Raw genomic sequence first — 26,880 nt, forward strand, 5'->3', positions numbered from 1 at the left:
GCGACCATTATTGCAAAAATATGGGCTCTCAAGTTGTGCAAACGCTACGCCAAGGAGTCTGGGCTTCACTGACCGGAGGATGGTATTATGATCCAGAGCAGAATAAATTCAACAATTCATGTCACCTGTATTTATGGATGTTTTTGCTCATGCTTCCATTATCTCTTCATTTGGTGAGTGATACAATGCCGCAGGCCGCCGATAATATGGGTTCTGCAATTAGAAAGCATTCAGTGCGTTATAGCTGCAGAACCCTTACATGGAATATTTCTCTGAAAAAAATCAAATTGATTAACGCGTTAAATGTATTGTATTTTATATCAATGTTGGTGTTTGTTTGGTGCTAGCACTGTCGCATTTTTCTTCTGCATAGCTTCCTGAACAGGTGATGAACGTCTCAAAGCATTGTTTTGCATTTACAGTAAAATGTGCATAGGATATATTACGTTTTGTTTGTTTTTTGTCAGTGGTCAAGAATTACAATAAATAAATTATTATTATTAATATAATCATTGGGATAACAATAATACAAACCCAAAAATATATTAAACTATTTTATAGTTGATCTAGGCCAGGGGTCGGCAATCTACGGCGCGCGTGCCAACAGTGGCACGCAGAGGGGTAATCGCTGTCACGCGAGCAATAGGGAAAACTGTATACTGACGTACATTTTGATGTAATAACTTCTCATAGTCACACAGCCTGTTATCAGCTATAAATACTATTAAAGTAACTTGCGCAAGACCGCTGCACATACTAGGCGCTTCAGATCAAATCCTCAGTGGTCTAATAGCGCTCATCAATGTCAAAATGACTGAGATGGCCAATCAAATCAAAGTAGGCGGGGTTTACCATTCACAGATGCTGAGCGCGATGCGTTAGTTTAACGTCGAAAGAGAGCGAGGTAAAATGAAGCTGCAAATCATTTCATATTAGTCAACTGTTTTACGACAGAAATGTTAAATGACCGACAGCTTTATCCAGTGTATCCAGCTATATCCAGTTCTCAAATATGGCCATTTTGAGAGAGAGAGAGAGATGTGTGAATCAAGCCCCTGTCCTTTTTCAAAATTATTCAAAAGTGCCCCTCTCAGACAAATAGCAAAGATATTGTAGTCAATAAAACAAAATGCATTTGAATTATAATTAACATGACAACGTGTACAAAACGGTAGCTAATCGCTCAAAAGTCGGAAAACTTATTATTTTTTATTTATTTTTTTACTTATCCGTCAATCCAAGGCGCTGCTATAGGATGCGTGCCGCGTGCGTTTTGCTCGACTGACTGATATTCTGCTCGGAAACCCAGGCTCAGTGAGTGGGTCACAGAAGGAAAAAAATAAACCAAACAATAGCCTACTTAAAAAAAAATAATAATCATCAAATCTAGTGCGTCGATTTAATTACAAATCCATATATTATATATTTTAGAATATTACATAATTAATCAATGCCCGTTTGTCATGTAGCCTATAATACACCAACCAATCATGATCTGGCACGAGTTCAAATGTCATTGGACAATAATGTGAAGTGGAGCGGTCATTTCCCGTTCTTATTCATAAATCGGTAGAAAATGACATGGGGCAGACAAGCTTATTTGTGGAGCGATCTGGATCTGCGGTTTGTCTCATTATATAAATCAAATTACATCGCTGAGAAAATAGATGCTAAATGACTACAAAAGCACGGCACAAAGCCGTGCAGCGCCAAAAGTCGCAATTATGGTAATCAGTATTCAATTCACTTACATTTATGTATGATGCTAGTGATTACTAGTTCGTGAAACGCTCATAGTTAATGAAGCCCAAGTGCCACCTACAGGCCTGTAATGTGGAGTGTAGGCTGGCGAAATGGTGACATGAAAGGGCTTTATTATATTACAATTTTGATAACTGTGCAGCATTATGAAAGTGTCTTATGCTCATCAAGCCTGCATTTATTTGATCAAAAATACAGAAAAACTATAATATTGTGAAATATTATTACAATTTTAAAGAATGTTAATCTATTTTAATATACTTTAAAATATAATTTATTTCTGTGATTCAAAGCTGAATTTTCAGCATCATTTCTCCAGTCTTCAGTACACGATCCTTCAAGAAATCATTCTAATATGCTGATTTATTATCAATATTGGAAACAGTTGTGCTGCTTTTTATTTATTCATTTGTTTATTATTATTATTATTTTTTTTGCAACCTGTGATACTTTTTTGGGGGGTTCATTGATAAATAAAAAATTAAAAGAACAGTATTTATTCAAAATAGAGATGTCTTCTAACAATATCAATCTTTACTATCACTGTTTCTATCAATTTAGTAAATCTTAGCTGAATGAAAACTAATTTCTTTAAAAAAAAAAAAAAAAAAAAAAACTGACCTCAAGCTTTTAATAAAAATTGTAATAAAAGTTGCGTGGCAGCACTGACAAGACGTTTATGAGCTTCTAAATGTTACTTTTTGCACAGAGTGATCTCCGATGTGTGTGTGTGTTAGTTAGCATTAATATAGAACGCTGATTAAACTGAACGGTTTTAATGCATTGGCCTTGTCTCACACACCAACGCAGTGGTGTTCGGTACGGTCACACAGCATAGCTGTTGTTCAAGAAACTTTTGAAAAGTGTAAAAAACAATTTATGAAAAAATATAAAGAAACAATTTGCATGAAAAGTATAAAATAATAATAATAATTTTTATCGTATCATTTAAAAATGTTTATATACTGTGCATAATCTGTGCATTGTAATGCATATGCTGTATTTATCCGGCGGCAACGGGGGGTGGGGGAGGGTGTATTGGCACAGTGGTTAACCAAAAAAATTTAAAATGGCACGTCATGCCGAAAAGGTTGCCGACCCCTGATCTAGGCTATCTAAAATAGCTCCAAAGATGTCATGGCTCTGATGTGTTTTCCCTCTCTTCCTTCCTCAGGCTCTTCCACCCACCACTACTACCCTTAGTATTTACTGCACCTCAGTGACAGTTTTCTTCATTGTCATTAAGATGGTAAATTATCGCCTCCATCTGATGTTCGATCAGGGCGACATTGTAGCCCAGAATAGTGTGCCTGACATCAGCAAAGGTGTAGACAAGAAAAGCAATGCATCTGATTCCTGTCTTCCATCTCTAAGGTAAGATCCAAAATCATGTGTGCCACTGTGCCATTTACTGATTTCAATATTATTTTTGCAGTGTCATTTTCTGTTATTGTCTCATGCCTCCTGTCCTCAAAGCATGTAAACTCTACTGCTGAAAGTACTTTGATATATGTGACTCAGGACCACAAAATGAGTCATAACGGTCAATTTTTCGAAATTGAGATTTATACATAATCTGAAAGCTGAGTAAATAAGCTTCCCATTGATGTATGGTTTGTTAGTATAGGACCATATTTGACAGAGATACAACTATTTGAAAATCTGGAATCTGAGGGTGCAAAAAAAAAAAATCTAAATACTGAGAAAATTGCCTTTAAAGTTGTCCAAATGAAGTTCTTAGCTATGTATATTACTAATCTAACTAAGAAGTTTTGATATATTGATATTACATGATCTTTACTTAATATCCTAATGATTTTTGGCATAAAAGAAAAATTTCTAATTTTGACTTTGTTATTTCTACAAATATACCCGAGCTACTTAAGTCTGGTTTTGTGGTCCAGGGTCACATATTTGTCTTTAGGCTAAAGTCTGAACTGTTTTAATCTACAGGAAGAGCAGCACAGTTCCTGACAGTGTTGCCACATCAGTATTGACCAAAAACAGACCAAGTCCAGTAATACAAGTCACAGTGAAACAGACTGAAACAGACCCTGGACTGATCGGAGTGAGTAATACCTTCATGAATTTATGTACCATAATTATTTACATTTACTTTGCAAAATACATATTTTTACAGAATGTCACAAATATGTTAATGGTAATTAGTATAACAGCAACACTTAACTGATTTACACAAATCTTGCAGTGGATATTGTTATGTATACAATTTTTTACGCACTTTAAATAATATATTTTTTTGTTAACCTGCTTTACAAAACTGCGAAGGAGTGTCCAAAATCTGAGGAGCTGAAGAATATAGACGGTATGTACCAGCTTTAATTATAGCACTGGCCTGGTTTCACTGCAGTGCAAGAGATCCTCACAATTCTAGGAACATGCTGTGCAGATACATCACTGTAAGTTTCTGTCACAGAGCCTTGCATATGAACTGAGGAATAACTTGACTACTTTCTATCTCTGTTACACGTCACACTGAGTGTGACATCCTGCCAGGACCTCTCAAAAAGAGCTGTCAGACAGCTTTGTCAGAAAGCCCAAACACAGCTTCACACTTACATTATGAGGGTCTCGGGCTGCATCTAAAGCACATATATATATATTTTTTTTTACAATATTTTATTGAATTTAATGAAGAAGTGCAAGTTGTTCATTTAATATATTATAAAAATATATTTTTTAATCTAATATAATTTTATAAGATAAATTAAATAAATTATACAGCAGTATATACTAAGGAAATTTGGCTAAAGGGATTTTATTCATTTTTCACCCAAAAAAGAAAACTGTCATTCTTTCTTCACCCTCATCTTAAAAGCACAAATTAAAAATAATTAGTAAATCGTTTTAGTAAATCTTAATTTGTGTTTCAAAAATTAACTTTGGTTGAAGTAAACATTTAAAGCAGTTTGTGACATCAACCAATGGGGTTCATCAACTGGTAGCTATTGAATTAAATTCTTTCATAAACCAAATGTCTATTTGACATTTTAAACATACTGTTTGTATACTGACTGGCTTTCACAGGTCAGAGTGATGAACGATCTAGGCCAGAGGCAGAGGAGCAACTCACCCCTGAGGATGTGTTCAGCCCCAACACTGACCAGTCTGCCCCCCTCCTGCAGGGAGAGCAGATTCCTTCAGCCCACAGGGACAAAGCTGAGGATAATGTACCACCTTCCCCTGTGAATGAAGAAGACAGTATAGAGGAGAAAGACAAACCCCCAACCGACCCCAATAACAATAATACCTCTCTAGAAATCACACGAGACGTCGATGATGGAGAAACACCTGAGGAGAATTATTGCTCGGATGAAATTGCCGTGATGCTTTTTGACAACTCGAGTCCCTTGGCCCACCTGGACGAGAGTGATACGGTGAAGATCATTATCACAATGAGCTGTGATCCACAGACAGCAGCCGAACTGGAGGAGTCCGTCAAACAGAGCATTTTAGAGTCAGCTCAGTCCCAGCAGGGAGAATCTGACTGTCCTGTCAAAATTCCTGTCATCACTTTCGATTCGCCTCACGAAGTGGAGGAACACTCCACAGGTGATGAAAAAGAAGATACACCAGTTGCAGGAGACAGCTCAGTTCAGGAGAAGTCCGAACATCAAGACAGTCTTCTTGCCAAAGAGCCGATCAGTTCTGACTCTGCTCAAGAATGCAAAGAAATAGAGAGCAACGAGCTTGAGATGCCCAACCTGAGCCCCCAAGTAACCAATAACAGCTCTTCAGGCATTGATGTGAACTCTCACACTGAAGAAAACGACCCACCTGAGCTTAAAGTGGATGCTGATGGATTCTTGCAGATCCCCTCAGTGTATATGAGATGCACTCAGAATGGAAGAACACATGCTAGGGGACTCAGTATCGATAGTGGACGAGATGCTGTCCTCATTAGCCGCAGAGCTAAAGATAAGCTCGGTACAATGACCTCCTCTAAATCAGACCTAGAAGCCAAGGAGGGACAGATACCCAATGAGTCCAACTTTGTTGAGTTTGTGTCTTTGCTGGAATCAATCAATAGCACCAGATTTGGGGGAGGAAATGAGGCTGAGAAGGAGAATGAAGAGAGTAATGGTGAGTGCTGATTTATGACACTGGATTTTATATCTTAACTCAAACTAATGGTCCAACTCCTTTCAGAGCAAAGTATGATGGCGGAGAAGAACTCGGATGTGTCAGAATCCACAGGACAACAACAGGAGCGTCCACATCCCCCAAACAGTTTGGCTACAGACACAATGAAAACCATTCCAGAAACTCTCATTCCTATTGTTTCTCCAGAGAGGTGGGTATTTTGCCATTTGGCACACTGTAAATTGCTGTGGATAAAAACATCTGCTAAATGACTGCTGCTATTTACATTCTTTTTAAACCTGAACATAAACATGATATTTGCAACATATGAAAAAAAAAATACTTATGACAATAGTATTAAAGTATAATATTATGTACATACTGTATGCACTACTCTTCAAATGTTTTAGTCAGCAGAACTTTTTAATTTTATTAATAATTAATACATTTTATTATTAATAATTTTATTTAGCAAGGACAGACACATGGTGATAAAAAAAAACTGGGATGGGAGGAAAATGAGCTTTAGGAGCTCTTTATTAAAGTTATCAAAAGTGATAGTAAAAACATTTACAATGTTTGATTTCTATTTCAAATAAATGCTGTTATTTTTTAAACTTTCTATTCATTAAAGAATCCTGAAAAATGAATCACAGTTTCCACAAAAAATTGAGCAGCAAACTGTTTTCCACCACATATTAGCATGATTTCTGAACTATCATGTGACACTGAAGGCTGGAGCAATGGCTGCTGAAAATCCTTTGCAATCACAGGAATAAATTACAGTTAAAAATATATTCAAATAGAATACAATTATTTTAAATGTTAGTAATGTTTCACAATATTGCTGTTTTTACTGTATTTTTGTTCAAATAAATGCAGCTTTGGTGAGCATTAGAGACTTTTAAAAATAAAATATTACCCCAAACCTTTGAATGGTAGTGTGTGTACCTCATATGAAAAATAACAGTTATTAATACAAATTCACGTCACTTTAGAGTCAGTATTCTCTTTATACTCACAGTCCACAGACAGATAAGGAGAGGGACCCTGATTATGATTCTCTGCCCTCACAAACATCCCAGTCAGAGAGCTCTATGCTTCAGGTAATCTGTAGACCGGAGGCTACATCCAAAGAGGAGGCTTACACTTTTCACACTGTTCACAGTGAGTACAGTGACAGACAACTATGACAGAAACTATTTTAGTCTGTTATGTGCAGTGTCATATCGCTCTGGTGTTTGTGCATTTAGAGCTGGGCTTTTAACATGTATAATATCTACAGGAGAGAGACCTCGGAAACTGTACAATGAAAGAGCTCTAAACTTACCCCTTGGTGCCGAGCTCATCACCGGCAACATATGGTACAGTATCCTATTCTACTTCTCTTTTACAATCACATCAATTAATATTGCATCAAAATTTAGTTGTAATGTTACCATCTCTCCACTAGTGATCTCCTCTCCACATCCTCTAACTCTGAGTGCCAGGACGGGTTAGTGGGAGGTCCTTCTGAATGCCCCTTCCAGCGACGCATCCTTCCAACTCGCCGACTCCGGCCCAGAAGAACCCATCCGGAAATTTTCCAGGTGTAGAATCCCTTTTTCCACGTATTAAGCAGGCTCTAATTCAACACAATAGACAAAACACAGAAAACATGTTGGTTGTTTTGGTTAAAATACTGTATCTTAAAGGGTTAGTTCACCCAAAAATGAAAATTCTGTCATTAATTACTCACATACACGTCGTTCCAAACCCATAAGAACTTCATTCATCGCAAATTAAAGGGGTCATATGATGCAATTTCTTGTTTTCCTTTTCTTTAGTGTGTTATGTAGCTGTTTGTGCATGTATACGATCTGCAGAGTTACAAAGCTCACAGTCTCCCACAAAAGAATTTATTCTATCTAAAAGAGAAGGCTGATCCAGACCAGGCTAAAACGCCTCATTAAAACACGCCCCCACATGTCTACGTCACGATGTGGAAATATTTGCGTAATGCTGCCAAAATGTTGACGCAAAGAAAGAAGGAATGGTTTCAGTAACCGCAGTAGTTGATGCAGCCATGTCAGGGAGACGCTGTGTGTTTCTATGCGAAAGACAAAGCACTGTATTTGGGCTTCTGAAAGTAGATGCAATTAGGAATCATTGGTCAAGATTTGTTTACAACAAACCAGCACAACCCAAATGTTCGAAACTGTGCAATGCATTTTATGGATTACAGTTTCGTGAATCTAGGAGAGTACAAGGCTGGCTGTGCACAAAGGATATTTAAAAAAAAAAATGGGTCAATTCTGACTTTGCTATGACAATCTGGCGCTTCTGAATCAGCGACTGTAATGTTTTGTTATTAGTTTTTGCTATTGACTGTTCAAATGCAGAGTTTTGCGCAAGTGTAGAGTAACGTATTGTGTGTGTGTATGTGTGTGTGTGTGTGTGAGAGAGAGAGAGAGAGAGAGAGAGATAGGGTCACATCACAGTGGTGTCAATCTGTCTTAACCGTGGCTTGTGTACTGCAAACACATACGAGCATCATCACTGTGTCTGTCAAGCGACTCTGTTCCCCTCTCGGGCTTGAACTGATGGTAAAACTAAAGACATTATTAACTGTCTTTATAGTTACTTTAAAAGCTGAAGCTCGCGATTATGGTAAGGGACGTTACATTTCCGACGCGCGCTTGTGGTGTTCGGCCAATCACTATGCACTGTGTCAGCTGGCCAATCAGAGCAGACTGCACTTGTCGGAAGGAAGGGCTTTGTAGAAAACGACGCGTTTGAGAGAGGCGGGGCATAGAGGAACTACAATAATGTGGTTATGTTTTTTGAACATTAAAGCATGTCAACATATTGTGTTACACCAAATGCACAAAATAATGATTTTTAAAATAGCATCATATGACCCCTTTAAAATATTTTTGAAGAAATCTGAGAGAAAACAATAATAACAATTTATTCAACAATACTTCTCCCCAAGTTACGGTCTTCTGCCATTTTGGAGAGTATCACAGAACGTAATCAACATAATGAGCATTATTTACGTTCAGTAGACAGCACGCGCAAGCTGTGATACTCTCCAAAAGAAGAATTGCTGAATAAATTATTGTTTTCTTTGCACACAAAAAGTATTCTCGTAGCTTCATAAATTACGGTTGAACCCCTGATGTCACATGGACTATTTTACCGATGTCCTTACTACGTTTCTGTGCCTTGATCATAGTAATATCCTTGCTGTCTATGCAGGGTCAGAGAGCGCTCAGATTTCATCAAAAATATCTTAATTTGTGTTTGGAAGATGAATGAAGGTCTTGAGGGTTTGGAATGACACAAGGGTGAGTAATTAAGTATAGAATTTTCATTTTTGGGTGAACGAACCCTTTGAATGATAGTTCAACCAAAAATGAAAATTCAGCCTACATTTACAGAGGGTTTAAATATTTCTCATACACAGGAGGAGGACTCCTTAGATGAATCATCTGAGACATCAACCCAAGAGAAACCCTCAAGAAAGCTGTACTACAAACTAAAGGTTTTTCCTGGGAAATGGGTGAACATATTGTACGATCGCTTAACCTTGATGGCATTGTTAGACAGGTGAGTGTGACAATGAAAGTGTCCCTTTTTAGACATTGCATTGCTGTTCAAACAACATTAAGAACAAAAACATGCGCATTGTTTTTGCAGGAACAAGGATATGACTGAAAACATGGTGGCTGTATTCTTAGCTTTCTTGGTGGCTTTTCTGGGGTTTGTGCTTCTAAATGAGGGCTGCTTCAAAGACATCTGGGTCTTTCAGTTCTGCCTGGTCATTGCTAGCTGTCAGTATTCCTTGCTGAAGGTACCGTGTTCCTCATTTTACAGCCTGTTTTTGCTGAAAATGAATCTACTGCTAGGCTGCCTGCTAAAGCCTCTTATGTTTTATAGAGTGTTCAGCCAGATGCAGCTTCACCTACTCATGTGAGTTTCCTAGATAAGCATTCAAGAAAATTTCATATAGTTATATTTAACAGGATGAAGAAAGCTGATAGTCTTTTCTTTTTTTTTTTACAGGGCCATAATCAGATTGTTATCTACAGTCGTGCTGCATATTTCTGTATGTTCTGTGGCCTTATATGGATTTTGGAGATATTGTTGAGAACACCAGACCTCCCTGTGTCCACCGTCTATGGCATCACAATAGTAACATCAGATGCCCTTCAGTACTTACAAGACATTTTAGTCGGTATGTGTTTTTGTGCATGTTTGAAAAATTACAGCTGGAGTCAAACGTGACTGACAGACATTTGACTTGATGTTGATCTGATCTTTTCAGGGTTTACACACTGCTTTCCAGTAACATTCCTTCTTGGCCTCTTTCCGCAAATCAACACTTTTGTTATATACTTTTTAGAACAAATCGACATGCACTTTTTTGGAGGTACAGGTCCGTATCCATGCTAAATCATTTTTGACAATTTCTTGACAAACATGGATAATTAAAAATAATTACAAGTCAGAACTGGAGGATACTAATGTTTCTGATTTCTGCTTAGCTGCAACTGGGCTCCCATCTGCTGTGTACTGCATAGTAAGGAGTCTTATAGCGCTATCTTTACTCTACGGATTCTGTCTTGGCGCTTTGAAGGTAAGATCTGTTGGAATTATGTATTTTAAATGACAACATGCATTTAATCTGCTGGAATAAAATGATGCAGTATACCTCAAAAATGAGTAGATCTTCAGTATGAATAGTTTATTTTTAATGCAATATAAGATAGATTGTAAATTTGTAATGGTAATGGCATCTTCTGTGTAGGAGCCTTGGGATGAACAGCATATTCCAGCACTTTTCTCTGGTTTCTGTGCCCTGCTAGTGGTCCTGTCCTATCATCTTAGTCGACAAAGCAGTGATCCATCTGTGTTATGGTAAGAACACTGCATTACCACAGATCATTTGATTTTGATCAAGATTTTGAACTGCTGCCATAGCTTGAAGCCCTCAAAATATGGCAGTACTCGGTTTGTAAGCACATATTTGTTTGTTTCTTTTATCTCAGCTCATTGATTAAGTCCAAGCTGATGCCGTCACTTGGACATGTTGAAGAAGAGGAGGAGGAAATATCTGCTGAAAGCACAGACCCTCTTCCAGAGAAACTCAGATGCTCAGTGGTGGGTATCTTTGATTTATTTAGGTAATATGCAAAAATTGTCTTTAATTTCACCTTCGCATTGACCAGAATAATCAGACGTATACTACTATTCAAAAGTTTGGAGTCAAGATTTTTTCATGTTTTTAAAAGAAGCCTCTTATGTCTCCCATGTGTTTGATTTAAAGTAATATTGTGAAATATTATTACAATTTAAAATGTTTTCTATTTGAATATGCTTTAAAATGTCATTTATTCCTGTGATGGGAAAGTTGAATTTTCAGCAGCCATTACTCCAGTGTCACATGATCCTTCAGAAATTATTCTAATATGCTGTTTTGACATTCGATAAATATTTCTTATTATAAATGTTGAAAACAGCTGTGCTGCTTAATATTTTTGTGGAAAGTCCAAAAGAACAGTATTTATTTGAAATAGAAATCTTTAGTAACATTATAAATGTCTTATTGTTTTTGAACAATTGAATGGCTCTTTGCTGAATGAAAGTATTAGTTTCTTTTGAATGGAGTTGTAATATTTGCATTTAAGGAATCTTGTATTAATTATCATTAATTGCTATTTTATGTTGCAGAAAGAGATTTTACTGTCAGATCTGGTTGTCTGTATTCTCGCCTCCGTTTTGACCTTTGCAATAACAGCCAGTACGGTTTTCCTTTCTTTACGGGTAAGTTTCTCTTCCTTTTAAATTTCCTATGCATAATGACAGAACAACTACATATTCAATAAAGCTTGCAATTTACATATCAACTAACAATGTTTTTCATCGCATGCAGCCATTTGTGTCCATAGTGCTGTATGCATTAGCAGCCACTGTGGGCTTCGTCACCCACTATCTCATCCCTCAGTTACGGAAACACCATCCCTGGCTGTGGATCTCTCATCCTGTGCTGAAGAGTAAGGAGTACTCACAGTTTGAACCCAGAGGTCAGTTCCCTGCACTTTTGTGATGTGTCTGCTGTAATACATTGTGTTATTAATTCATTTTAGTATACTATGTTTTCAGAGGATGCTCACTTGATGTGGTTTGAGCGACTCTATGTGGGGCTGTTGACTTTTGAGAAGTATATCGTCTACCCAGCCATTGTCCTCAGTGCACTTACCAATGATGGCTTCGCCCTCAGCCATCGTAAGAAATTAGGAATACAGTAAGTATCCTTCCCCTTATTCTTGTTGAAAATTTAACAAAGATTTTGAACTTTTTTTTACCCTAACTGTATATTGGCATTAGTATTATATAATGCTAATGTGTTTATACAGTTAGGGTCTCATTCAGAAATCAGTCTAAAATGCTGATTTGGCGCTCTAGAAAGATTTATTATTATCTATGTTAAAAACAGTTGTGCTGCTTAAAACTTTTGTGGAAACCAATAGTGTTTTATTTGAAATATACATCTTTTGATCAATGTAATGCATCCCTGCAATTTCGTTTTTGAAAGAAATTGCAGGGATGCATTAAAATGATCAAAAATCTTCTACATGGTTACAAAAGATTTTTATTTCAAATATATTATATTTTTTGGGAAATTTATTTTTGAACAGTGTTGTATATATACATTTCTTTGTAACTTTCTATTTGTCAAAATGATAATGTTTAATTGTCAAATGTATAGAGCTGCAACAACTAATCGATAAAATTGATTATATCGATTCTCATGATCGATTAGTCGGGTCTGCCTACAGTGCACATCCAACTTCAGCCGGTTGCATCAAATTACAGCATTGAATAAAGGTCATTCCTGATAGTCTGTGTTAAGTTTAAAATACCGAATGCGCGTGTCAGACAAAAATTTCCATTGTGCTGAAATATGTTGTTGAAAGTTAAATTAAGGTTTAAAAGTCAACATGCAGTCCGAACATTTTATGATAGTTGGAACTGTTAAGGGATAACAACGTGTAATTCTGAATATAAATATCAGACGCTTCATAGTCGCCTTATTACAGGATAAAGCAATGACCGTGAGACGTGACCGTGATCAAACTGAACATGTGTTCCTGCAGAACATTACTCTCAACTGTTGATTAACACTGAGTCTGTGTTTTTACTCGTCTTTATTATCTTTATCATTATTTTAATTTTTAATAGAGATTTAAACTATATTCACTATATAAAATGCTTAACAAATTGATTAAAACAAATTTATGTAAGGTTTTTAACAAATTATGTTAAGTTTTTGCCACTGCTGCTCTAAATGATGTTTTATTAACAAAGTTTGGGAGGAGCACGTCAGATACTTAGCCTAATTAACACAAGAGGAACGCACTCAAGTTAATCAACGCACAGGTATAAATACAGCTGACTTACCTCTATTCATTGACGGTTAATCAGCATCCCTCCACCAACCCTTCTGCACTCTTGAGTTCTTATACGGGGGGGTACTCTGGGTTCGGGCCATTCCCGAGCTCGGAGCCCTTCCCCAGGACAGCACGCCAACTACGCATTACTATACTCCAGCTAATTATATATAAGTGTGAACTCGTGAATCTAACAGTACTGGTGATTACCAAATTATTTTTTAGCTTTCTGTATTGGTTAGTCCTCCAATATGCGTAAGCTCTTTAGTAACAGTAGTTGGCTATTTCTAATGCTATAACATAATTATTGCTGTTATCTATGAAAGAAAGGCAGAGCACTTTATAGTGGGGTTTTTTCAGATACCCAATTACAGTCAAAACGTACATAATGTCAGCAAGAATGCAAGCTGTTGCAAGGCATAGGAGGACATTTTTGTAATTGTGTGAATCGGTTGTTTCAGTTTGTTATTTGCCCAATTAATGACAATAACATTTTTAGATTTAAACAATTTTTGGACATATTCCTAAAATGTGTTTTCTCTTTGTGACAGGTGGTCTAATAAATTGTTAAGCACTGTATGTTTTCATAGCATTCAGTTGGCACATTTGTTTGAAGGACATTGGGCAGAATGTGGAATAGTGTTTTTTTGTCAATAAAATCGAAAGAATAATCGATTATCAAAATAATCGTTAGTTGTAGCCCTACAAATATATAACTGTTTGCTTAATAAAATATTAAGCAGCCCAACTGATTGATAAGAACTAATCTAAACTACACTGGACCACATCAGAATATTAGAATTATTTTTGAAAGATGACTATGATTATGAATACTAGAGTAATGGCTGCTGAAGATTCATATAATTTATTTCAAAATAAATTAAAACAGAAAACAGTTATTTTAAATTGCAATAATATTACACACAGTATTACTGTTTTTACTTGGTGAGCAGAATTGGTACCTAATAAGAACCTAATAACACATGTTACTGAGTGTTACTGTGGTGCTAGCAGAAGTCAGAGTCACCCTGATTGGTTTTTGCTGTGCTTGGCTGTATGCTGCCTCTGCACCTGAGTGGCTCAGGTGTCTGTGTCTCGCTCCAGCTGTGATGTCTTGTTGATGACAGTTGCTGGGATGAAGCTTCTTCGTGCCTCCTTCTGCAATCCCAGCTACCAGTTCCTCACGCTCATCTTCACCATCATCTTCTTTGAGTTCGACTGCAGCAGTGCCTCTGAGACATTCCTGCTCAACTTCTTCCTCATGTCCATCATCTTCAACAAGGTCAGTGCTATGGGTTGGATGGACATTAGTGCAATGAAACACTCATCCTTAACAATGCTTGCAAACAACTGATTTAGCATTCATTTAGATACATTTAGTAAAATAGGTCAAATAATGAAAAAATGTAATAATGCAAAAAATAATACAATTAAAGTCTGTAACTTTTTTTGATCTAACTTATTGTGCCAGACTATTGTCTAAAATAGCTCACAGCAGACAATGCATTTAGTAACTAGTCCCAAAATAACTGCCTTTGTTGTCTTGTGAACTCTTACAACGTCTCTGTTTTGTCAACAGCTTTGGGATCTTCTCCACAAGCTACACTTCATTCTGGTGTATATCGCCCCCTGGCAGATAGCATGGGGTAGTGCATTTCATGCATTTGCACAACCCTTCGCTGTTCCTCATATCCTTACAATCTGTCCAGTTTGTGTTTATATTGGTAGTACATCCCAAGTACTATGTTCAATCCTAATTTTAATCTGTTAAAGTAAAGGTGCTATAAACCAGGAGTTTTCAAAGTTTTTTTTTTTTAAGTCACAGGAATATAATAATAAGATAATCTATATAGTACACTGGTTTCCAGTCAGTGTTTTGAAAGCAGACTGAAAATAATGTTATATTTAAAATGTAAAATTCAGTTAAATGTAATTTTTATTTATTTATTTATCCACAGAATTACATAATTTGTGATTAATCTCATGATTCAAAATGTAAAATTCAGTTAAATGTAATTCCCTTTATTTATATATTAAGTGTCATATTTTCAATTTTTACATTTTGTTTTTCAAAGTCAGGTGTGTTTTCTCAGAATACTTCGTAGAGTGTCAGGTAGTTGGGAAAGAAACCGCTTATAGCGCCTTTAAAGGACTGTGGTAGTATGTTAAAACTTAAAAGCATAAAAAAAAATGTGTAAAATATTATCTAGAAAATATTTAATAATATTTATGTTACACTGATATTTCATCTTTTTTGTCAACATATAGTAATTGTATAATCTGTCATTAATCTCATGATTTCCAGGCAGTGCTTACAAAGCAAAGTGAAATGATATTATTGTAAAATTTGTTTAAATGTAATTCAAGTCAGGTGTGTATTCTCATGATATGTATTAGAGTGTCAGATAGTTGAGAAAGAAATCGATTACAGCACCTTTAATGACAGTCATCATACCTCCAAATGCAGCACACATATTTAGTTTTTTCCTTGACGGAGAAGCTCAGACTCTGCCATGCTGCTGCTGCAGACATTCATCACGACGCTCTTCTACACACCGCTCAGCCCGTTCCTCGGGAGCGCCATTTTTATCACCTCTTATCCACGGCCTGTAAAATTTTGGGAGAGGAACTACAAGTAAGCTGCCTCTTATTTCCACATGTACATGAAATATGCATTCAACCTCAAGAGTGACGTAATGCACTGTCAGCCAGCTGCACACTTGAGTGCAGGTTTCTGTCTTCTAGGGCACTAGAAAGAATAAGGGCATATTTCACTGTTTTGAGAACAGCTGTTGAGGCTGGAAATGTTTGGCATGTACTTGCCTTGTTTCCTCTGGGACAAAGTTCCTTCATGGTTGATGGGCTTTATCTGAAGTCCAACAGTCTGTAGCAGCAGAGAGAAAACCACACTATGTTGAATTATTGATGTAGTTTCCAACCACAAATGTGATGACACAGAATGTTTCTGTTATTGATATTAAACTTGAATGGTGGTACAGGCACAGGCATCAGATTAAATGACATGACTGAATATTTCACTTCATGAACTTTTCATTTGGTTTTTCAGCACCAAACGAATTGACAATTCCAACAGCCGACTGATGTCTCAGGTTGACAAAGAGACTGGTAAATACTGTCTTTATCTATACATGTCTTATAACACACACACACACACACACACACACACACACACACACACACACACACACACACACACACTAAACAGTTTACTGCTGTGAAAAATGCATCAAATATTTATGTTTTCGGATCTGTGTTAAAGTAATAGTTCATCCCAAAAAGACAATTGTGTCATTTTCTCTCCTTTATGTTGTTCTAAGCTTGTATGACTGTTTTAAGTGAGTAAGGACTGGTGGTGTCAAGCTCCAAAAGCATCGTAAAAGTGGTCTACATAACCTTGCGCTATATTCCAAGTCTTCTAAGCAATTTAGTAAAGTTGTTCTCAACTTTTTGACTCCTTGAACAGTTTTCAAAGACGCCACTATCTAAGCTGATATGTGCCTCTAGTACTTCTGTTGTAACAAAAATAAATAAAAAATGTCAGTTCAATGTTGTGCATCTTTTAGAATTTTTTGAGTATTTTAATTAAGACTTCTTAAGATAATTAATACTTAATAATTAAGACCTATTCAGCCATCTGATTGAGAACCACTTATTTTTTATTTATTTTATATGCAGCATTTTAAGCTGCATGTTAATATTTTATTATTGCTTTGTGTTTGTCTGTTTTTTTTTTCCAAGTTACATGCTTATATGCAGTTGCTGAGAACATTCGCAAAAATACTGTTTTCAGGGAAGTTTTAAAGTTGGTCACTTTAAAGACACTCTAAAGTACTTTGGCTTTTAACATGAAATTGTATGTTTATTTTTTATATTTTATTTACATGTATTTATGTAAATAAATTATGTACTGTATAAGTTTGGCCAGAATATTCTTCCATGTTCCATAAAAGAGAGAAAGTCATACAGAGTAAAATATGATCATGTTTTGATTTTGGGGTGAGCTATCGTTTTAGGATTTGATTGCATGAAGGTTCGGTTTCATTGTAAACACTGTTCAAACTTTTTCAGTATGTCAGATGTTGTTTTAGGATGCCATGTCTCTACTATTACTGAAGAAACAAGAGTATCCTCATACATTTTTAAATAAAAATGTTCAGTCATTATGCGCTCACCATGTAGGCTGTGATGACAACAATCTCAACTCAATCTTCTACGAGTACCTGACGCGCTCCTTGCAGCATTCTTTATGTGGAGACCTGATGTTGGGCCGCTGGGGGAATTACTGTGCTGGAGATTGCTTCATCCTGGCTTCTGACTACCTTAATGCACTTGTTCACCTCATCGAAGTTGGCAACGGTCTGGTCACCTTCCAGCTACGAGGCCTGGAGTTCAGGGGTAAATGGTTTTAACATTATATTGTCACACTGATGTCAGTGTTCCCTCTCGTCACAGTGACTTTCTCATTTCCTCAGGAACTTACTGTCAGCAGCGGGAGGTGGAGGCCATCACAGAGGGTGTAGAGGAGGATGATTCTTGCTGCTGCTGCGAGCCGGGTCATTTGCCCCATGTTCTGTCCTGCAATGCTGCTTTCAACCTCCGTTGGCTGGCCTGGGAGGTGACCACCACTAAGTATCTGCTGGAGGGCTACAGCATCAGCGAGAACAACGCTGCCACCATGCTGCAAGTTTATGACTTGCGCAAGCTGCTCATCACTTACTACCTTAAGGTACCACTAACACTGTTGTGAGACTTCTTTATTTTAGAAGAGATGTAATAGTTGTTTATAACAATGTATAACAGTTGAGATAGTCGAGTATACTTTTGTTAAATAAAAATAGGAATAAGAATTGTTACATTCAAATTACTCTTAACAAGTTCTTTTACAAGTTCTATTAGCTATAAAGAATTTTGGGGGGAAAAATGCAATTTCATAGCCAAATGAGATAACATGTAAAATCGTTCTTATAAACGGTGTTTACACAGACTTTTTAAAGACATACAGTAAATGCAATCCAATCGTTTATTTATTTATTTTTTTACATCTTATTTTTAACATTAGGCATCATAAACGTACTAATTTTGTAAATGTTTACAGAGAAAAAAATGGGCATCGTACATTAAACGACTGAGGGTCTGTGACTCTGCGGTTTTCTGTGTAATCTTTCAACTCAAATCTGCAGACTTTAAGCAACTAGCATCAACTCCCTCAGACTGTTAACCAGGGCAAAAATCTGTCCTGTAGTGTATTCCAGCCTTAAAGGGACAGTTCACCTAAAAATTAAAACTCTGTCATTAATTACTCACCCTCATGTCGTTCCAAACCCGTAAGACCTTTGTTCATCTTTGTAACACAAATTAAGATATTCTTGATGAAATCTGAGAGCTTTCTGACTAATCTGAGCGCTTTCTACTAGTTTGTGAATGCAACTACCACGCTCAAGGCCCAGAAAGGTAGTAAGGACATCATTAAAATAGTCCATGTGACATCGGTGGTTGGTGAGATGGACAACACTCACATCTCTTGATTTTCAATCATTTCTATCTTCAGAGTATCATCTACTACCTGGTGATCAACCCCAAGCTGCAGATATGGGTTAAAGACCAGTCCACGCAGGAAGCCCTGCAGCCGTACACCAAATGGCATCACATCGAGAAGGACCCGGCTGTGTTCAGTATGAAGATTGATGAGGACTATGTCCACTGTCTGCAGGGGGTCACCAGAGCCAGCTACTGTAACGTCTACCTGGAGTGGATCCAATACTGTGCCAACAAACTAGAGGAGGTGAGGAGTTGATATAAGGTAGTCTTGAAGGATGCGATAAAAAACAGCGTCTGACTGATTTCCAAATGGTGCAAAACTTGGGAATTACCTTTGGTATTACAGTTGAGCTCTGGCATTTCCACAATAAAGTGATCTAAACTTGAATCTTAAATCTAAAGTTGTTGTTTTTTTTTCCTCAGCCGGTGGACAGTGATGAAGATTCTCCATTGGTTACTCTGTGTTTCGCTCTATCTGTACTTGGACGGAGATCTCTCAGCACAGCAGCACATAACAGATCCAACAGGTACACTTCTCAACATTAGTGCTGTGCACTAATATATAAGTCATATTAAGACTGTTCAATAAAGAATAATTCTTAGTTTGATGGATGTCAGTCAAAATCAAGAAGAAAACCAAATAGTATTTGTACCGCCATATTATATTGCATATTTCAATGGTTTCCTCTACAGTCTGGAGTCATTCCTCTATGGCTTCAACACGCTGTTCAAAGGTGACTTCCGTATTGCTGCTAAGGATGAATGGGTTTTTGCTGACATGGACCTGTTACAGACGGTGGTGGCCCCAGCCGTGAGAATGAGTCTGAAACTTCACCAGGTGAGATGATTGGACAATGTTTGGATACTGCATAACATTACTGACTGTTCACCTTTACCTTTGGTATAACCTCAATAATTTGACTTATACAGGACCACTTCACGAGCCTGGAGGAGACGGAGGAGCCTGCCGTGCTTTACGAGGCCATAAGCAACTACAGAACCAGTCTAGTAATTTGTCACGAGAGCGACCCTGCCTGGAGAAGAGCAGTACTGTCCAGTCGAGACACACTGCTCACGCTCCGGCACATGGTAGATGAAGGCGCAGATGAGTACAAGATCATCATGCTCTACAAACGACATCTCAGCTTCAAAGTTATAAAGGCAAGAGAGCAAAACTATATTTTAGAATATAATAGAAATGATCCTGAAAAACCTGTATCGGTTTCCATTAAAGGGGTCATATGATGCGATTTCAAGTTTTGCTTTCTCTTTGGAGTGTTACAAGCTGTTTGTGCATAGATAAGATTCCTCAAGTTGCAAAGACTAAAGTCTCAAAACCAAAGAGATATTCTTTATAAAAGTGAAGACTCTGCCACGCCAAAAACAGCAAAAACAGCTCATTCATGTCTACGTCATGATGTGGCAATATTTGCGTAAGGCGTGGTTTCAGTAACTGCAGTAGTGTTGATGCAGGCAGTCATGTCAGAGAGACACTGTGTTTCTAGGCAAAAGCAAAAGCACTTTATTTGGCCTTCTGAAAGTAGATACATTTAGGAATCATTAAGATTTCTTACAACAGAACAGCAATGCATTTTATGGACGACCGTTTCATGAACCTAGGAGAGAAGGTAATTCTGACTTTGCTATGACAATCTGGCTCTTCTGAATCAGCAACTGTATGTTTTGTTATGTTGAGTTTTGCACGTTGTGTGTGTGTGTGTGAGAGAGAGAGAGAGAGAGAAAAAGACAATGCGCTGTCAGCTGGCCAATCAGAGCAGACTGCGCTTGTCGGAAGGAAGGGCTTTGTAGAAAACGATGCGTTTGAGAGAGGCGGGGCATAGAGGACCTACAATAATGTACAGTATTTAAAAAATAATGTTTTTTGAACATTAAAGCATGTCAACATATTCTGTTACACGAAATACACAAAATAATGTTCTTTAAAAAAAGCATCATATGACCCCTTTAAAATATAAAGCATCAAACATTGTATTCATACTGTTTTTGTCACTATTTGTTTAATTTTATAATTTTTTTGCATTTTGTATAGCTTTTCATTTTCATTCCAAGTTTAGTTTTAATTCATTCATTTATAAAATAAATAATAAAAACAGCTTTTTCACTTTTTTATTTTAGTTGTTAGAGATTAATGAAATCTATGGAAGCCCGTTTCCGCCAATGAATAAAAAATAAAACAAGGTAATTGTGACTTTTTTTCTCAGAATTCTGACTTTTTTTCTCACAATTCTGACTTTTTCGCACCATAGCAAACCACTCTCCGTGTAAGGCTTTGCAGTGCTTTGTTCAATTTGCTATAGATGAACTATATATTGAACTAGATGAATGTTGCGTCCGAATATGATTTTTGAGCAAACATGAAAATTACTCATTATTCTTTATTTCTGTGTTTTGCGCTCGAGGTTGGACAGTACCATTACCGCCGGGCTTTCAGACACACCATTCTTCATTTCTTTATAGTTCTGAGTTTGAGGCAGCTTCTATCGTGTTATTTTAATAACAGCTGACAAGTAAAAAAATTATTTTTTATGTTTGTTCAAAAATCATATTCGGACGCAACATTCATCTAGTTCAATATAAAAAAAAGTCAGAATTGCGAGTTTATATCTCGCAATTGTCAGAAAAAAAAGTCAGAATTGCGAGTTTATATCTCGCAATTGTCAGAAAAAAAAGTCAGAATTGTGAGATAAAGCCGCAATTACCTTGTTTTATTTTTTTATTCATTGGCGGAAACGAGCTTTCATAGAAATCAGATAATCCAGTATTGATTGATTATTTGTAGTTCATTAGTTGTAGTTCAGTTAGTGTAGTGCACATTTATAGATGTATTTTATTTGTAAAATGTTATAATAGAGAAAATTAAATAGTAATATATACAGTCAAACCTAAATTTATTCAGACACCTTCAACATTTGTCACATTATCACAGTTTATTTGCTATAGTTTAAAAAAATGGTAATAAAATATGACAAGAACTCTGTCAGAACAAATTCATCTTGATAATGTCGGATAACTTTGATAGAAAGGTATGTAATGAAATAGGTTGAATAGCTGTCAACTGTTAAATTTAAGTACACAATTAGATAATACCACTTTAGATCAACCAATTACCAAGCAATGCTTAATTTGTTCAATCTGTGGTGTAAAAAGGTTCATTAGCAATCAAAGAAAAAACACTTAAGGAAAACATGGTCAGGTCAAAGTGTCTGAATAATTTTACTGGTAGTCCACTGTAGGAAGAATTTGTGGGTATAATGTGTCACAGTTTACTTTATTTTGCTATCCTCACTTACACACATGAACTATAGTGTCCTGCACCAACTAGTATAAAAATATCAAAAATTATATCTGGTGTCTGAATAATTTTTGGTTTGACTGTATATATATATTGAATTATATATATATATATATATATATATATATATATATATATAATTGAATTGAAATTGAATTGAATTGAATATATATATATATATATATATATATATATATATATATATATATATATATATATATATTCACATATTCAGGCCTAATAGATTTGTATGTTTATTATGTCCTTACACTGATTGTTATTCTTTGTTTTTCATTCATTCAGATAAATAAAGAATGTGTGCGAGGGTTGTGGGCAGGTCAGCAGCAGGAGCTCATCTTCCTCCGGAACCGCAATCCTGAGCGTGGAAGCATCCAGAACTCAAAGCAGGCTCTGCGAAACATGATCAACTCCTCCTGCGACCAGCCCCTGGGTTATCCCATGTTTGTGTCCCCACTCACCACCTCATATATGGGAACTCACAAGCAGATCAGAAACATATGGGACGGCCCTCTCAGTTTGGACAGCATTCGCACCTGGCTGCTCTCCAGGTGGTTTCGGTGTGTACTAGGCATTAAAGAAACAAATTGAATTGAATTAAACTCAAAAATGCAAATTTGCTCTAGATTTACTCCATCCGATATGTAGATGAGTTTATTTCTTCATCGGAATATCTGCAGAATGGACTCTCATTCTGACGGCACCCATTCATTGCAGAGGAGCAAGTGATGTAATGCTAAATTTCTCCAAATCTGTTCCGAAACTCATCCACATCTTGGATGGAGTAAATCTACAGCAAATTTTTCTTTCTAGTCTGAAAAGGTCTTTTTCTAAACCTTCCTTGCACTTTCTAGGGTGAGGAAAGATAACCTTACCAGCTGTAACAGTGGCATGAACATGGAGGATGTGGATTGTGCTGGTTCCTCCTTAAGTCAGAATCATAACTCCGCCACATCCCAGAGCCTAAGCCTTTATCACGGCCGCCCTCGCAGCTCCCAGTCCAGACACCACAGAGGTCAGAACATACTATATGCATCTGTACAGTTTGCAGTCCTAAAGCCTGTAAGAAATGTAACATATTTGTTAAAGTAATTTTTTTCTCCACAGGTCACCGGGAGTATCGCAGTCGCTCAGTGCAACCTCAGGGCCAGCGGCCCCCCGTCACCAGTCGATCGGGTCCCATACTGGACAGCCAGCACGGCTCGGGCTCTGGAGGCCCTGGGCTAGTGCAACGCCTTTCCAACAGCCAGCTGTCCTTCAACACCTCCTCCATTGCATCCGTCTTTTCCCAGGTGCCTCGTTTGTCCACAACAGGGCCTCTGGCTTCAGCCACAGGTCAGCATCGCTCCAGCCAGGTGTCTTCCTCCAGCTCCACACTGAGCCTGCTGTTTGGCAAGCGGAGCTTCTCCAGCGGCTTGGTCATCTCGGGCCTCTCTGCAGCTGAGGGGGGAAACACCAGCGATACGCAGTCCTCAAGCTCCGTCAACATCGTCCTGGGCCCGTCCTGTCGCTCGAGTCGTGCAACGCAGGTGAGATGTCTTTGTGGTGTTTTTACAATGATATACAAAACATTTTGTTGTCAAACCATTTTCAAGAAACAAAAGCTTGCAAGAATGGACCGCTATTAGCCTCCAGATGGGATTTTATCCATTTTAACCAGATGCTAATTGCCCATTCCAAGGTTTTTATGGTCAATCTAGACATATAAAGCAGAGGTTAGTGAAACACTTCGCTTCAAAATTATTTATAACTTAGAATAAAGAATATATATATATATATATATATATAATGCTTCACATTCTTACAATTCAGCTATAGCAAAATACATATATATCCAATGATCTGTATTAATTTGCAGTGTTCTTTTAACTTCTTATTTAACTCTGAAAATTAAGTTTTTGGACTCTGGTGGCAGTGGTCGGTCAATTGAGAAAATGTAACAAACCATTAATATTTCATATCTGCCATCCATCTGCATTTTACATGATTTAAATAAATAGTGCACTTATTTTCCTAAAAAGGGAGTTATTTAACATATTTGGAATGAACAGTAATGAGCTAGTCTAAGTTTCATATTTTTGTTTTGATGGATTAACTTTTTATCTTATAGTTCTGTTCATAAATTTGGGGTCAGTATATATATACAGTATATGATTGTATGATATATATGATTGTACCATATGAATGTAAAGCACTTTATATATGCTTCATTCATTCATTCATATACTGTATACACACACACACACATTTTAATATATACATATATCAAAATGTGCATTTTATATATACAATTATAATGCTACAAAAGATTTCCGAAGGATCATTGGACACTAAAGACTGGAGTAATGACTGGTAAAAAATCAGCTTTACCATCACAAATTACATTTTCAAATGTATTAAAATAGAAAACAGTTATTTTAAATAGTAATATTACACAGTATTACTGTATACAAATTATTAAGAGACGCAAGAGACTTCTTTCAAACTTTTGTGTGGTAGATATAACTACATACGTTCTGAAGTAGTGCTGTCAATCAATTAAAAAAATTAACTAATTAATCGCATTTTTTTTTTTAAAACACTTTTGCATTGCAATAATTTCACATTCAATCTTCAAATTAATGTAGAAACAACAAAGACAGTATATTTTATTTGTATAATGGCATCATTTGTTTTCACTTCTAATTAATAACTTCTAATTTAAGTTAACTTAAAATAATCTTCACATAAACCCATTATAATAAATGTCATATTTACTTGTGCCCTTCAGCAAATAGGAAATATACAGAAATTGAATAAATTTATCAAACACTAAATTCTAAAGATGAATCCTTAAAGCTACAAAAATTATTGATTTCCTCATTTTTCTTTTGATCTTCGATTACCAGACATCACAGCAGCTCGTTATTAGGTTTGTCTGCTGTCTCTTTAAGAGCTACCAATGCTGAACGTGACATGGATCTGACAGGCATCTCTTTACCTATTCTGACCCACTTCAGAGGGAGACAGTGCTGTGCTGCTCCAGGACAGTTTGGAAAACCACTGCATTTCAGAGACATGTTCTTAAATGTGACTCATATAACAAATTCATACATGCAGTTTTTAGGCAGCTTTAATCACCTTTAATCAACTTCGTGACTTAACTGACGACATAACTACGACATTGTATGCTCATAGTTTCTTTCTCAATTTGATATGAAATGATACAGGCTACAGAGCATTTGTGCACGCACTTGAAGAGCGCGCGTCTGAAAAGTCTCCTGTTTACGTGGTCATAAAACGTTCTGCGTTTAAATTAACGATGGTTCTTGTCACGAAAAAAAGAGACAGAAGCAGCAGTTGTGAGTGAGTTGGCCAACCGTAGCCCCGCCCCTGCGTTAACAGCGTTAAATATTTTTAACGCGTTAAACTAAAAAAATGTATCGCCTGCGTTAACGCACTAATTTTTACAGCACTGAAATTCTGAAGTTAACTTGTCATCGTAAAGCAGCTGAGAAAAGTTTTCTTTAGCAGGGTTTCACATCTTTTATTTGAAAAATGCTTTTTTTTTTAGTTAATTTTGGACCCTGAATAAACCTAATCATCCTATATTTTTTCTTCCCTCTTCTTTCTCTTTTCAACCAGTTTTTCATTTGAACAATCATAAATAAGTGCCTTTTAGAGATTTGTATTTAAAGGTTGTTGCTGTAATTGTTAAAAATCCTTTCTTTTCAGCAGTGGACATCAGAGGCGTATGAGAGCATAGATGCCACCTCCACCATTGCCACGGGATCCAAGGTCCACAGCACAGACAAGAGCCAAGACGACTCCACATCAGCCTTCCATGAGGCTCCGGAAGAGAAGACCATATGAGACCACAACCACCAAATGCCTCAGCCCAGCATGATCAAGCACCTGAGCACTCAAGTAATGTACATTACAGACGTCTTTTTGTAAAACTAAACATCTGCCGTGTGTAGAAATGTAAGTATCCTATTAAAGGGAAAAGAACCTCTCTGAAAAGAAAAGAAAAGATGAACAGGCAAAACATGTTTATGGCTAAAAATGATTTATGAGAGTGGGCAAAAGCTTGTTAACTGTCCATCTCTGAGATTAAACGGTGGAATCTGATGACTACAAGCATTTCCATTTGCACCTTGAGTGCATGCACTTCATGAACACCATCACTCACATCGGTGATTGTTTTTATGGAGTGGCAAAATAAGAACTCTTGCTTAAGTAATGTAAAGATCACGTGACTAAAGAAAGTGTCAGGTACGGTTACAAAGTAGTTTTCTTGCACACTGCTGTTTTGAAATGTGTTGTGATCCAGATGTGTCATTGGTATATATATTATCATACAAGCCCTGCAAGGATTCTGAAGTGGTTACCGTTTCATTAAAAGCAGTGACAAGAAAAATGTTATTTCTGATAAATTTTCTAGATTCATAAACTAAAATGAGGATGGAGGAGTTTCATCTGGAACTATAGTTGATAAAAGCAAAATGTGCGTTATTACTATGGGAAACATGGGGCTTCCAGTATATTTATTATGTGACAGGGGTCTGTACGATGTGTTGTAATATAAATTATTTCATGGTAAGTCTAGCCCTTTAATATTATTTGCATATTATAATGCTCCCATAAATAGGGAGATCTCAAAAACCTAAAAATACACTCCCATTAACACAATTTGAATAAAAAAAGTTG

General features: G+C 36.7%; 1 protein-coding gene across 1 annotated transcript; it reads left to right on the top strand.

Moving 5' to 3' along the window:
* Positions 1 to 20: 20 nt before the first annotated feature.
* On the top strand, positions 21 to 26,880 carry LOC306882724 (pecanex-like protein 2; the record flags this gene model as incomplete). The annotated part of the gene is made up of 34 exons (XM_079437568.1): positions 21 to 173; positions 2,936 to 3,135; positions 3,715 to 3,829; positions 4,051 to 4,087; positions 4,810 to 5,865; positions 5,932 to 6,076; positions 6,890 to 7,032; positions 7,151 to 7,229; positions 7,319 to 7,454; positions 9,314 to 9,456; positions 9,547 to 9,700; positions 9,787 to 9,819; positions 9,913 to 10,084; positions 10,175 to 10,285; positions 10,395 to 10,486; positions 10,658 to 10,767; positions 10,899 to 11,010; positions 11,581 to 11,673; positions 11,783 to 11,933; positions 12,013 to 12,154; positions 14,406 to 14,583; positions 14,881 to 15,013; positions 15,807 to 15,936; positions 16,369 to 16,427; positions 17,502 to 17,717; positions 17,795 to 18,048; positions 18,871 to 19,104; positions 19,284 to 19,387; positions 19,554 to 19,698; positions 19,791 to 20,021; positions 22,477 to 22,751; positions 23,046 to 23,206; positions 23,299 to 23,720; positions 25,906 to 26,880. 34 exons carry the CDS (start codon positions 21 to 23, stop codon positions 26,041 to 26,043), a joined length of 6,057 nt encoding a protein of 2,018 aa, XP_079293694.1. The 3' UTR covers positions 26,044 to 26,880.

Source organism: Barbus barbus, assembly GCF_936440315.1.
Source record: "Barbus barbus genome assembly, chromosome: 16".
NCBI lineage: Eukaryota > Metazoa > Chordata > Actinopteri > Cypriniformes > Cyprinidae > Barbus > Barbus barbus.